This window comes from Balaenoptera musculus, chromosome 2 (assembly GCF_009873245.2).
Source record: "Balaenoptera musculus isolate JJ_BM4_2016_0621 chromosome 2, mBalMus1.pri.v3, whole genome shotgun sequence".
Classification (NCBI taxonomy): domain Eukaryota; kingdom Metazoa; phylum Chordata; class Mammalia; order Artiodactyla; family Balaenopteridae; genus Balaenoptera; species Balaenoptera musculus.
In genome coordinates, this window is record NC_045786.1 from 99,057,340 (window position 1) to 99,070,246 (window position 12,907).

Here is a 12,907-nt window from a genome sequence, read left to right on the forward strand (position 1 = left end):
TCTGGATTAAGACTTATTTTAATATACATAATGTATAGTACTTCATATAATTTATTAATGTCATTTTCTATAGGACACTGTAATTAATTCAGTGACATCAATATTGACCTCATACAGACAAAGGATGAAAGCTGGGTTTTCTTGTGTACCAAATACAAAACATGTGCTGAAGAGTTATCACATACAAGTTATAAGAGATCACTTAAGGATGCTCAGGTTTACAGTAGTTGCTTCACATGGTTCTCCCTCAAGACTTGGATGTCACCAGTGTTGCCATGTTTGTGCAAATGCCATCTCTGGCCTGCCTGACTACCTCCTTTTGCCAGTCCCACTTTTGCCTGTTTTACTGCTGCCACCTGCTAGATTGCCAGATGATTTTGAAGAGAAGAGTCTTGTCATGAACTCAGAAACATCAGGCAATTCATGATTGGAATTCAGCATATTCATTGACTGCTCCATCTCCTGTGGGAAGACAAAGCACAATGATATGAAAGGCACACGTCATTTAACAACTAACACTTCCCTTAAGGAAGGAGGAGAGAAACAGAACAGGTAAAAGGTACTGGTTCTGAGCAATGATGTTAATGTCATACCCAACAGCATTTCAGAAACCATATTTCATGCCTCCTTTATATCACTAAGCATTTCAATCCTTAGTAAATGTCCGATAAGTGTTGCCTGGGGTTTGATTCGGCTTTTGTTTTTATAAAGGGCATTTTCTCGGATAATGGACATATGTGATCATATTCCTGCCACCTTATTTTGTTTTCTGATCAGAATGCTTTCTTATTGTTTTAACAAGTGTTTTCTTAAACTCATGCTTTTTCTAGATGCATATAACCAGAATATCAATCTTTAACCATGTATCAAGGTATCAGAAAAGTCTGGAAGGTAACTGTAGTATTTCCAAGACTTGATTCCTAAGGGCCTTAGTAGTAAATCTATGAATACTGTATGACTTGGGTGACCTCAGTTACAGCATCTAAAGCAAGCAACACCAATGTTAAAATGTTACAAACAGTCACTGGCAGGACCTAAGGACATGGCACTTTTATTTTGAGGCTCTTGTCCTCCCCCTTACTGAGCCAACAATCTATAAAGTACTGTTCCATTTTTGACAATATTAATGTAATGTCTGCTTCATTTGAATTATATGTGACATTCCAAAAGTGAACTTAAAATTGTATTAGTTCGGACATGAAAAAAAATAGCAAATACTCTATTATCTATTATTTAAAATTGAATTTTTTGTTCAATTATTAGCTTGGGCTTTCTCCCCAAATGTAGAATATATACATGAGTTTTCAGGGAGAAAGCACCTTTACAAATACGGCCAGGAAAAGAAACATTATGTTAACATGCCCTAGTAATCAAGAATTAAATGTATATTTTAAATATAACAGGTCTTGAGTCCCCGCAAAAATATATCATCAACTCTATTTTTGAACCTGTTCAATTCTGAAGCTCTTGAATGAACAATTTTTACACTGCTTACTATATGCAAAGCATTTTGCAAGAAATGAATTTTTAATCCAATGTGACTTCTGTTTCCTTCTATTGATACCACAGAGAGTTAACTGCCTTAACAGATACAAGGACAGAGGATGTACACTTTCTAACCAACACTGAGGCAAAGATGCCAGAATTTAGCAATAAAACATTTTGAAACATCATAAAGCTTTCTTTTTTCAAGAAGCTTTTTCTGCCATTCCAGCTTGGGATAAGTCTCTTACCTTCTACAGAACTTAATCACCTAGTACCTCAGCAAACATTTTTTATTTATGTATATCTTATTTTTCCATTTAAACCCACACATGCACACATACACACACACACAATCCTCTGATGGCAAGAGGAGTGCTTTATAAATTCATTCTACTTCCTACATTTAACTGGACTATGAGCTTGTTGACAACAGGGATGACCTATAATCCATTTTTGTATCCCTGTATCCAGAACCTAAAAATTGATTAATAAATGTTTATTCAGTGATGAATAAAGTGTAAATACATATATATTAAATACAATAGAAAAACCTGGAATTCAGGAGATATTTGTTGATGGTTTTTGGGTGGAAGAATAGATTTTTTTTTTTTTAATTCTGAAGATTTTATACGGAAGCAAATATTTAAAAGAGACAAAGTGGTGGCACTAAAAATTTGAAGCATCTAACTTGGCAACTCCTCTCCCCTTTGCCAAACAGTATGCTCTTGTGGTAGAGAGTTTGAAAACCACTATTCTATTTTTCTCCCTTGGTCTATCCGAAATTCTTCTGTGTGTCTGAACACATAAACTAAATGTGTACTCTGAAGAGTTTTGTAAAGTAAAGATAGATTATAAGAAGCTACCACTTTGCGAAATATTTGGATTACGTATACCAGAATTATTATGCTTTTCAACTATTTAACAAGCAAGGTGCAAAGAGGCAAGTACTAAACAGAATGTTTTAACTATATGAAGAGACCCAAGCTTTTATCAGGCAGAACCAACTGAATTTATCTGGTCCAGTGGAAACAATTAATTAAATGCCAGGAACATAATACTGTATCAACACAACCTGTAGATGAATTTGACTTGGTAATTAGGATAAAGCTGAACAAACCCAAGCCATTCAGCCACAACAGAAGGACCAGGCATCAGAACACGGTTCAGTCATCTTACCCGCCTCATGTCAGGATCACTTGTGTTGACCACTTTGGGAAGAAGCACAAATATCAATAACGGAAGAACCATCATCATAACCTGTGAAATAAAAAAATTCAGAAAATGTTTTTCCTACTTAACTGTAGAACAAAATCTGCACTTAACAACCAATGATGAAATTAAATATTGTAAACAGAATAAAACTAGCAGCCACCACTTCAATTCTACTGAACGAGCCCTGGTGACAACAAGGTGCTCCTCAGTATCTGACTGCTGTAATATAAGAGTCTTACCTATAAGTGTGTGGACTTTGTATAGACACCTTGCTTCACATCTGTGCTACCTATCATTTTGCAGTTTAGAGTTTTATCTAACACAAATAGTTTGCAAACTGAACTATTCATTCACTTTCTTCAGTCTGCAGTCTGGCATTGAGATTGGTACCCTGATGGCCAGTTGGATTCACAAGTCTTTCCAGATGACTTGTGGTTCTTGGAGAAAAACACCACATCCCCCTCTAATGTACAATATACCACTAGGCAACTACTATAGCAGACAAGTTTTAAAAAATGACCTAGGAGCTTCTACCACTGCATATGTTCCCATGGAATTTCAGAAATGAGAACATGGAAGATATTTCTCAATTAGCTTTGGAGTCTCATCGCTAACTTCGCCCATCCACTCTACCCTCCTGCCTCTTTATGCCTAACTGCAGATTCCAGGTACTAATTTATGCCTCTCAAAGGATGTACAGCCTGAAACATCCCTATTTGTGTTCTAAATAGCTATCAGCAAGAAATATGATCAACATTTAGATAATTCTAAGGTAATAATTCAACTTTCAAAAAGAGCAAAGAAAAAAAAGTCAAGCTGTTTCTAAATATGCTATTAGTATTTTATATTAATGGATACCATAAAATCGTTTCATGAAAATACCAAGTACTTAAATTACTACAGAATAACTTCTCTGTTCATAACACATTAAGAAAAAAAAGACTTTGTAAAAACCTTACTTGTGCCATCAAGAGGGGAAATTTATTAAATGACAGCACATTCATCAATGGACTAACATTCAGGTAGTATGAAGGATGAGATAGTTAGCTCCATGTGTGACTTAATCACATACTCTTATTCTATTTGAATTTTAAACATAAGTACTTATCTAATTTCTGCTGCACATTTCAATGTCAAATCTACTGTGCCATTCTCACTACTATCTTTTTCATTATGTATTCCCAAAGCTACTATTTTCATGAAATTCATGAACTGTTCACAGTAATCCTTTCATCCAACAATCTGACTCTAGCTTTCCTTTCACAGGGGTTAGAATTTTTCAACTGCCTGGAAGCAAATTACAGATTAGTAAAGATACTTTATTGTAGCCTGATACATACCATTGGGTTCATCAGAAAGTCTGTCCAGCCCCAAGATTCCCTTTTAATAAAGTAAGAAGGTGGGCCTGAAGATTTCATTTGGAGAGGGTAGGGCAGTCTGACCACTTCTGATGTTTTGATGTAATTCACATATCTCGCTCTGATAAAGCAACATGAAAAAAGCATCAGTAATCCTATTAAAAGCATTACTAGTTAAAAGAAATGTTTATAATATATTAGCAATGCCTTATAATTACCTTTAGCTTTTTCCAAAATGCTTTGACATCTAAACTTTTGATCTTGAAAATCTGATCAAAGTAGCTTTATCTGTATGTCTAAAATACTTAGCAAAATGTAGAGGGAGAACACTAGATTTGGAATCAAGAGACCTAGTTTCTAGCTATAGCTCTGCTATTACCTAGGCCTGTGGTCTTAAGCTCTTAACTTTTCTGGTTATATCAGAAGTTCTCCTGGAATTCTTCTAGCTCTAAAGCTCTTTGATTCTATTTAATAATAAATTTATTTTGTTATAAATATACAAAAATGCTGGAATTTTTTTGACTGTCTGAAACATGCATTGCTGAGTACACCTAATTTTAAAGGGCATTTTGCAAGAAAAACTTAATGATTTAAGAAAGTCCTGCAACAGTGCCATAGGTAACATTACATTTTTACCAGACATGCCAGTAATTTTAATCACCCATGTTCAGACATATTCCAGTTTACTTTTTGAAAATTGCCTCCCCTATTTTTTCTATCATTTCCTTCTGGAACTTCTATTAGACACGTGTTAGACCTTTTCATTCTTTACTCCACATCTTGTTAAATTCTCACTTTCACAGTGTCCTTTCCTTTATCTGTATTGCTTTCTGGGTAATTTTTCTGATCTGTCTTCCAGCTCATCAAACCTCTGTTCAGTTGCTTAGCACATCCACTGAGTTTTGTATCCCAAAGCATATACAGATTGTAAAAGTTCAATTTTATTCTTTTTCAAATATCTATGGTTTATTTGGTATTATGGTAAAAGCATTTCTTTTATTTGTTTAAAGCATTTTAAATATACTTTAAACAATTTTACAGTCTATATCCAATAAGCCTGCTATCTAGAGTTCTCAGAGGTCTGATTCACCTGCTGACTCCATGTACATTGTTTTCTTGGGTATTTTATAAGTTAAGTAGACTTTATTTATGCATGTGCCTGGACAGAGAGTTATGCATTTGTCTCTGCCAGGAGCCCGGGATTATGACCAGGGACCATCTTATTAACTGTTCAGATTGGCAGTTTCTGGATCATGCAAGAAGTAATATTTTATAAGTATTACTTGGGTATTTTATAAGTTAAGTATTTTATAAGTTAAGTAGACTTTATTTATGCATGGGCCTGGTCAGAGAGTTATGCATTTGTCTCTGCCAGGAGTGGGGGATTATGACCAGGGACCATCTTATTAATTGTTCAGATTGGAAGTTTCTGGATCATGCAAGAAGTAATAAATTCACACCCAAATTTCAATGAGGGTGTGACTATCAATTTTCAGGATAGATTTTTCCCTCCAAAAGCCAGGGCCAGGTTGGGAATCTGATCTTTTGGATTTCAGGCCAAGGGTCAAAGGGGGAACCAAGTCTTAGACCTAATTCTGACTCCAAGCATGCCCAAGGCTTGCCTCCCACCTACACGCTGCTAATAAAATCTAAGGCTTTTGGTGAGAGAATAACAAAACCCCCAGGTAGGAAAGTAGTTTACAGTTTATCCTCTGAGGATTTCCCTTACTTTTTTTGGGAGCTATACATTTAAAAGGAAATGTTTATCATGCTTTACCCAGCATTTCTAAAATTTTTCATTCTGACAGAATGTCAGAAATTTAAGTCTCACATATATTTGAAACTAACTTATGCATGCTTATAAAATATTGGTCAAGAATATTAGTATCTTATATGGATCCCTCTTTGTTCTCTACTCTGTCCTCCCCAATTATTAAAATGGTAAGGGCCTTGTTTTTTTACCTATGCTTCAGGCATGCAATCATCAGGAATGGATCTGAGAATATGAATCCAACTGCTGCAACCAGTCCTTAAATACTAAAGCAGGAAGTACTCTTTACCCAAAGTGAAAAAGCAAATAAAACTTTATATTTAGAAAAATATTTCTAATTGCTTAGACTACTTTATTCAAAATTCAAAGTATAAAGAATAAATAAAAATAAATTATAGTTTTTAATCGACAAGTATCCCCCTTTAACAACTTTCATTCCCTCCAGTATTCAGTTTTGGGTTTTTTTTGGGCCGGGCCACACGGCTTGTGGGATCTTAGTTCCCCAACCAGGGATTGAAGCCGGGCCCACAGCAATGAAAGTGCAGAGTCCTAACCACTGTACCCCAGAGAACTCCCAGTATTTTCAGTATTTTTAAAAAACGTTTAAACCTATATAAAGTTCGTATGGTAAATCTACAAACCACCCCCATCTCCAAGCTTGCAATTCTAAAATACATAAAAAGTCATAAGTCCTTTACCGTTTAGATTTTAACATACTAGAGTTTTATACATATATTTTAAAAAACTTTTATGCCTCTAAAAAGACATGAGAAAGTCAATAGCTAATGTGGTTCAGTTACTTTGAAACAATCCATTTATTACATCAAAAATATCTATAAACATATTTGCAAGGTATTACCTTTAATTCATGCTCCACCTTGCTCTCAATAGCCAATAGCAAGAAATATTAGCATTTGGACAAAGTAGAATATTCTAAGACAATTTAATTTCCAAAATAGAGGGGAAAGTAGTTTGTTTCTAAAGAACGTGTTTTTAGTAGCATCACAGTATTGGTTTCGTAATAATACCAAGAATTTAAATTACCACAGAATAACCATCTCTGTTCACTACACATCCTAAAAGAGGAAAAAGAAAACTCTATCAACAGGAGCTGACTTCACTGGACTAATATGCAGCTGATATTAAAGGATGACGCAGCTCAATATATGACTCACTATTTTAATTATAGCATATTTACACATTACACTTTAAAAACTTTCAATGACCAAAAAAAAAAACAAAGGAAGAGGGAAAGCATTTTAGGAGTAAAAACTAACTCAAATATAAATATTACAGTACTAACCGAACATCTCTCTTATGTCAGCTCAATTTGGGGTATCTACAAATCAACCTAAATATGCTAGGCACATAACGAAAAGGTCAGTAGTGAAATACAGCTCCTCTAACCCCCAAATTATTTTTGCCTTTGCATAACCTCTTCTTTATTACTGCAACACGAAGTAATTCTGTGATCGCTCAAACAAAGAAGAGACATTACCATTTAAAATTGTTTGGTATTTGTCAATTATACCTCAATAAAGCAAGCAAGCAAGCAAGAAAACTGCTTCCTATCCTGGTCAGATTAGACTAAAGAGAGCACTGTTGGCATGAGACTAATAACAAATAAATAAATTGGGGTTATAAGAGCGTAAGGCTGAATCTGAACACTGTGGACATCTACACAACTGATTCTAACCTCAAATGGGTTTGTGGTATTCCAGGATCAGAGCCTGAATTAGTCCAAAATTCTTTTCATCTCGACTTCAAAGCATGTGTTCATCTACTTAGAACTTCTGAAACTTTTTCCTAGTCTTCCAGCCTCTAATACTGTACTTTTCTTTTTTTTGATTATGATCCTCACTTTGAAGTAAACTCCATGATGTAATTTACTGTCTTCCAAAGAAATACTAAATTTCCATTGCACACTAAATGTTCCAGACAGGAAGAACGATAGAAATTTCTAGATCAACATACTATCAAACAGATACTAAGAGGTATCATCAAAATATCCCAATGACGAGTATCTTCAACTTAGAAAAGTTAAATTATTTCCAACTTTAATAATCACATTTCAATTAAAACTTTCACAGTGCTTTTGCTCCTACAGTAAGTAACCTTACCTCTTCTCTATATAACCATATTAGGAGCTTTAAAATAAATATTAAGCCAGAGCAGGAGAAAGTTCAACTGTACAATATTATCAATGCTCAGATCAGAACAATATAAGGATGTTTTAATACTTGTAGTTTAAATAGGAAACTTTCCAACCTTAACTATAAATTCTAAAAGGAATATATATAATGAGGTATTCAGTAGCCTAGCCTTTGGTAAAAATTAAATCAGTTGTCCTCACCTCATTTTGCCTTTTGAAGTGATATCTACTCGGACAGGATCAAACCTGTAAGCTGGAGAAATAACTTCCACTACATAAGATCCAGAAGGTATATCATGAACCACAAAACTCCCATCTGTCCTGGAACAATGAAATTATCATATTTAGTCACTTCTGATCAATAGCTTATTCTTTTCTTATGTTTTAAACCATCTGTTAACTCCCAAACCAACACCTCCCAAAATGACAGTCAGAGTAACAAAAAAAAAAACCCCAAACTGGCAAGAGTTGTCCCACATTTCAGCTTCCATAATTAACACTGCATGAGTTCTGAAAACGCCCCAGACCATTCCACAGAGACATAGAAAGTACTTCTATTCCTTCTGTGGAATAGAGATAACAGGTGACAGAAGCACAGGTCCAATTCTAAAGCCATGTCTTCATTCAAGGGAATGAATAATATATGTCATTCCTACAAGATTAGGGGTCCAATTTTGCAGATCCCCTCCAACAATTTCTTAATTAAAAATGGCCTTTTTTCCTAGTTTTAATTTGCATTTTGTTTTCTTTCCTTTTTTTCTTTTTTACAGAAAAGGTAATTAAGTACTGTTTGTTCCACTTGTTACAAATAGTTCCCATCTACCTTGGTTACTTCTTTTTGGGTATGTAGAAGTTTAAAATGTTTATGTAGTTAAAACCATCCACCTTTTCCTTACTGCTTTCTTCTAAACTTCTAGACTTAGAAAACCATCCCATCAAGAACTGATAATTTCATGTTCACAGACCAAAATTAATTTGTTTTGCTAATGAGAAACTGCCATTCTGAGGAAAGAGAAGTTTCTTTCAGGAGAACAAATGGTTCTAAAGGGATTGACTTTATCAGAGAATTGCCAGTCTCACGATAATTTTAAAATAATGCTCCTTAAATCATTAGGCTCTTTCACAGTTAAAGGAATAGTTGATTCTGTCACATCCACAATGTTTACTAAAAAGTAAGAGGAAAAAGTTCCTTACTACTTCAAAGTACACACTAAACTGAAACAGAATCGAAGTGCAAACATCAAGTTAACTTATTCCTGAGCTGGATGTCTTCTATTTGTCCTTCAGATCATTCTCCACCCTTCTCTCCCCACAGCAGGAAGGGAAGAAAATGAGCTTAGTATACTTTTCCCCCAGCTCTCTCCGTGAGAGGCCCCTAACTGGCTTTGTCAAGGGACACAGCTCCTTTCAAGGCAGTTCCTTCCTCTTTTCTAGGTTCCAGTAACCTTTACTTCCCCTCCTCCCTTCACGCTTAGAGGTGACAATAGCCTTGAGGTTGTAAACTCTGGAATACTGCATAATCTGGTTGTTTCCCTACACCATGACTACCCTGGTTAATCCTTTCATTAAACTTGCCTTGAATTATTCTAATTATTCAGTTTCTTGATGGGACCCTAACTTAATGAATTTCAAAACATTTTCCTAGGTCCAGAAAAAAGAGAATTAAGTTAATTCCGGCACAACACAAATAATAGCAGAACTAATGGCGCAAAGAAAAGCAAACATATTTTTCCTCCTAAGGTAAATATTTTGCTTTAAAAGATAACATAGACATTGTATAACAAAATTTTAAAACTTGGCTTTTAAAATGTACTCTACAATACAATGACCTTGTTGGACTCTGATTTGAAAGAACAATCACATAAAACTATTTCTGAGATAAGTGGGAAAACATAAAAATGGACTGGGTATTGGATGATATTATGGAATTATCATTTATTTTGTCAAATCGATAATGGCACTGTGGGGTTTTTTTTTTTAAGTCCTTATCTTTCAGAGATACATAGTAGTGTTTTTACAAGTGAAATTATATTATGTTTAAGATCATCATATTTAAATATTCCAGAAAAAAATTAATGAGGTGCAGAGGAGATATAAAATCAAACAGTAAATTGTGATGGCTTCCTAAGCTGTTCTGTTTATTTTAGTGTATGTCTGTAATTTTCCATAAGGAAAAGTTCCAAAAATTACAGTACCTAATCTTACGTAGAGTAGTACATAATGCATAGCACATAATTTAAAAAAAAACTGAAAACTACCTAAATGCCCCCAAAGAGAGGACTAGATAAATAAATTATGGTTTACATACACAGTGATGAGAGCAAGAAGTGGCATGGGAGTCCTCAGTTGAAACTCCCCTGATCTCCATTTAGCCAAGTCCCAAGCCACCTCCAATAAGCATAAACATAGTCAAATTGCATGTTATTTATGCATAACAGGTACAAGACAAATTACCTATCCCTCTTACAAAAAGGTTGCCACCATAAGCTCTTCATATTAATTCTCAATTAACCTTTCTACATACAAATGAAAGAACATGAAATGGTATCAGAAGCTGCTCACAAAATATTAAATGAAAAAAAGCAGGTTACAAAGCACTGTATATTGTATATTACTATTAAAAACATAGGTCATATGATTCCAAAGAGATACAATAAAATGTTAAGGCTTGCTATCTCCACTTTGTTTATATTTTCTTCAATAAACATATCACATATATATTATTTTCAAATAAAAATAATAAATGTTTATTTTAAAAAACTGTATACTGCAGGAAAAAAAAGAGAGGTCAAATGGTTAATTATGGCTAATTTTCTAAAGCTTAATGAGAGTTTTATTATTAAAAGTTCATTTATCAGGGTAAAACTTAAAGAATGCCCTAATGTCAGATTTGTAATAATACACAGCACTTTAAAAATGATTGTAAGCTTGTCACTATTTATTAATCTGAGGTTGAAATTCTCATTCAAAGGCACCTGGATACTCTGAATATTTGCAAAACAGACTTAGAATTAAATGTCCACACTTAAATTGTCTGGTTTTCAGATACCACTTGCTGGTATACAAACCTACCAGAGAAACGCTTCCTTTACCAAATGAATTTTCAGTTCAAAGTTTCACTTTCCAAGCAGCAACTGAAAGACTTAAAACATTATACTTGTGCCTAGACATCTGAAAAGCAGCCTGCTGCAGAACTAGAGTGCTAATAAATCTACCACGTCTTTTAATATAGGCTCAAATCCTATTTCTACTCACAGCTAGAAAGGACAGAAGGGAGTAAGCAAGCACTGTAGAGTCTCACATAAATGACAATAGTGATGTCGCAAATCCCTCGATGAATTCAAGTGTAAAAAAGAACAACAATCCCACCTCCAGGCAAAAAAGGTGCTTCGATTAGGGACTTCAGGGCCCATTAATTTTAGAAGCAGCAACATTAGCCTCCCAGTCTGTGTCATCACTACAAGCCCTGTGGGCTTTGAGAATTCCCACCTGCTTAGCATCTTTCTACACAACATGAAGCCACCAAAAGACTGAAATGAATGCAAAAAGGGGCCAGATTCCAGGGAAACCAGATGAGATGCAACGGAAAGAATTCAGCAAAAGACAAATAAGGAGTCCATCTGTGCCCAGGGCCCAGGAGTGGTCGTCCCCATCCAGGGCCAAAATGGAGTTGAAGATAACCGACTCCACTGCTCCAGCCCTGGGACAAGCGCCAGCCATCCTCATTTCTGAGGTTCGGGACCGGGAAGGGGAAAGCGTCGACTGCTTCTCAAGGTTCACCCTCGGACAGCGACGTCGTCAGGTCTTGACACTCAGCTCCCCTATGGGGAACTCCCTTCCGGCTACCAACCCAACCGCTTTCGCGCTGCCCTCAGGATGCTCACTTGAGAAAGCCGACGTGCTCTTCTCCGTCTACCAGCACTCGGGCCGCCGAGATCCAGTCCTGGGGCTTCACACCAGGAACAACCGCACGCCCCTCAATCTTGAAGCGATCTCCGATACTGACCCCACTCCCTCCTGAGCCCTCGGAGGTAGCCCCAGACACCTCCGAGCTCTGGGCATCCCTTGAGAGCATCAGCAGAAGGAAGGAAACGAACCCCCACACAGCGGCCGCCATGACTGCAGGTCTCGGCGGTTAGGCCGGGAGCCCCGGAAGCCCTCCCCATCTCTCACCGTCGTCGCCTCCGCAGGCTGATGTCGTCATCCCTGCGCGCCGGGTTCGGGCGGCAGCTGTGGGCTCAAACCCGAGCGCAGGAGTCTTAGCTAATCCACTTGCGAGGCGGAAGTGTTGCGGCGACCTCCGCGCGCTGCGGGTTGGAGTGCGGTGTGAAGAGCGCCTCTTAAGGGGGCCGCCCACGAAGTGAAAGTGAGGTGTGTGTTGCTGTGGCCGCCGGGGGGGCTGAGGACCTCACGCGAGTGAAAGATGATTAAAACCGAGAGGAACGAGGATCTTAAGTAGCGTTTGCAAATGAGGCTCCGACTTAAGTAGAAACAAGTCTAGAAGAGAGCGTTTAAAAAGCTTCTAGATTCCCCAAGACGTGTAAGATGAAAAGGCTCCCAATTTGTGTTTGAAGGAGATACCATCTCTGCATAGAAAAATAGCTGGAAAAATACGTAAACTGTTTACTAAGGGTTGCGGCTGGTGAAAAGGGAAAGAGTTGGAGGACATTTATCTGCATTTATTTATCTATAATCCACCGTTCGTCCAGTTTTGAATGCTTTACCGTGATAACAGATGAGTGGGGGGAACCTGCCAATGTTGATCATGAGGGCTAAGCCAAGATTTCAGAGATCATCTGCTCCAATCCTTTCATTTCTTGATGATAGAAAGGAAAGTGGCTTGCCCAGGATTTCTGTTGGCCTTAGACATTGCCACTCCTAGAGTTAGCCTCCCAGAGAGGAGTAACAAAAAATTGGAAAAAGATACAA

At 36.7% G+C, this 12,907-nt stretch overlaps 1 protein-coding gene across 2 annotated transcripts; it reads right to left on the bottom strand.

Moving 5' to 3' along the window:
* On the bottom strand, window positions 1-12,176 carry LOC118890981 (ER membrane protein complex subunit 7). 2 transcript variants are annotated; one of them, XM_036844482.1, is made up of 5 exons: window positions 11,863-12,176; window positions 8,180-8,299; window positions 4,038-4,176; window positions 2,662-2,742; window positions 1-462 (listed from the first exon to the last, which is right to left on the bottom strand). In XM_036844482.1, exons 1-5 carry the CDS (start codon window positions 12,093-12,095, stop codon window positions 310-312), a joined length of 726 nt encoding a protein of 241 aa, XP_036700377.1. In that variant the 5' UTR covers window positions 12,096-12,176; the 3' UTR covers window positions 1-309. The 2 variants fall into 2 exon arrangements, with proteins under 2 accessions (XP_036700377.1, XP_036700378.1); XM_036844483.1 differs by lacking the exon at window positions 8,180-8,299 and having other exon boundaries at window positions 3-462; window positions 11,863-12,155.
* Window positions 12,177-12,907: the final 731 nt, after the last annotated feature.

Bases quoted from the DNA above. Each gene is read 5' to 3' on its own strand.
- LOC118890981 (XM_036844482.1), bottom strand. From the start codon at position 12,095: ATGGCGGCCGCTGTGTGGGGGTTCGTTTCCTTCCTTCTGCTGATGCTC. The intron at 2,743-4,037 runs GTATGTATCAGG...TTTATTTCACAG, and splicing joins ACTTTCTGATGAACCCAATG to GTTATGATGATGGTTCTTCC. The intron at 463-2,661 runs GTAAGATGACTG...GTCTTCCCACAG, and splicing joins GTGATCCTGACATGAGGCGG to GAGATGGAGCAGTCAATGAA.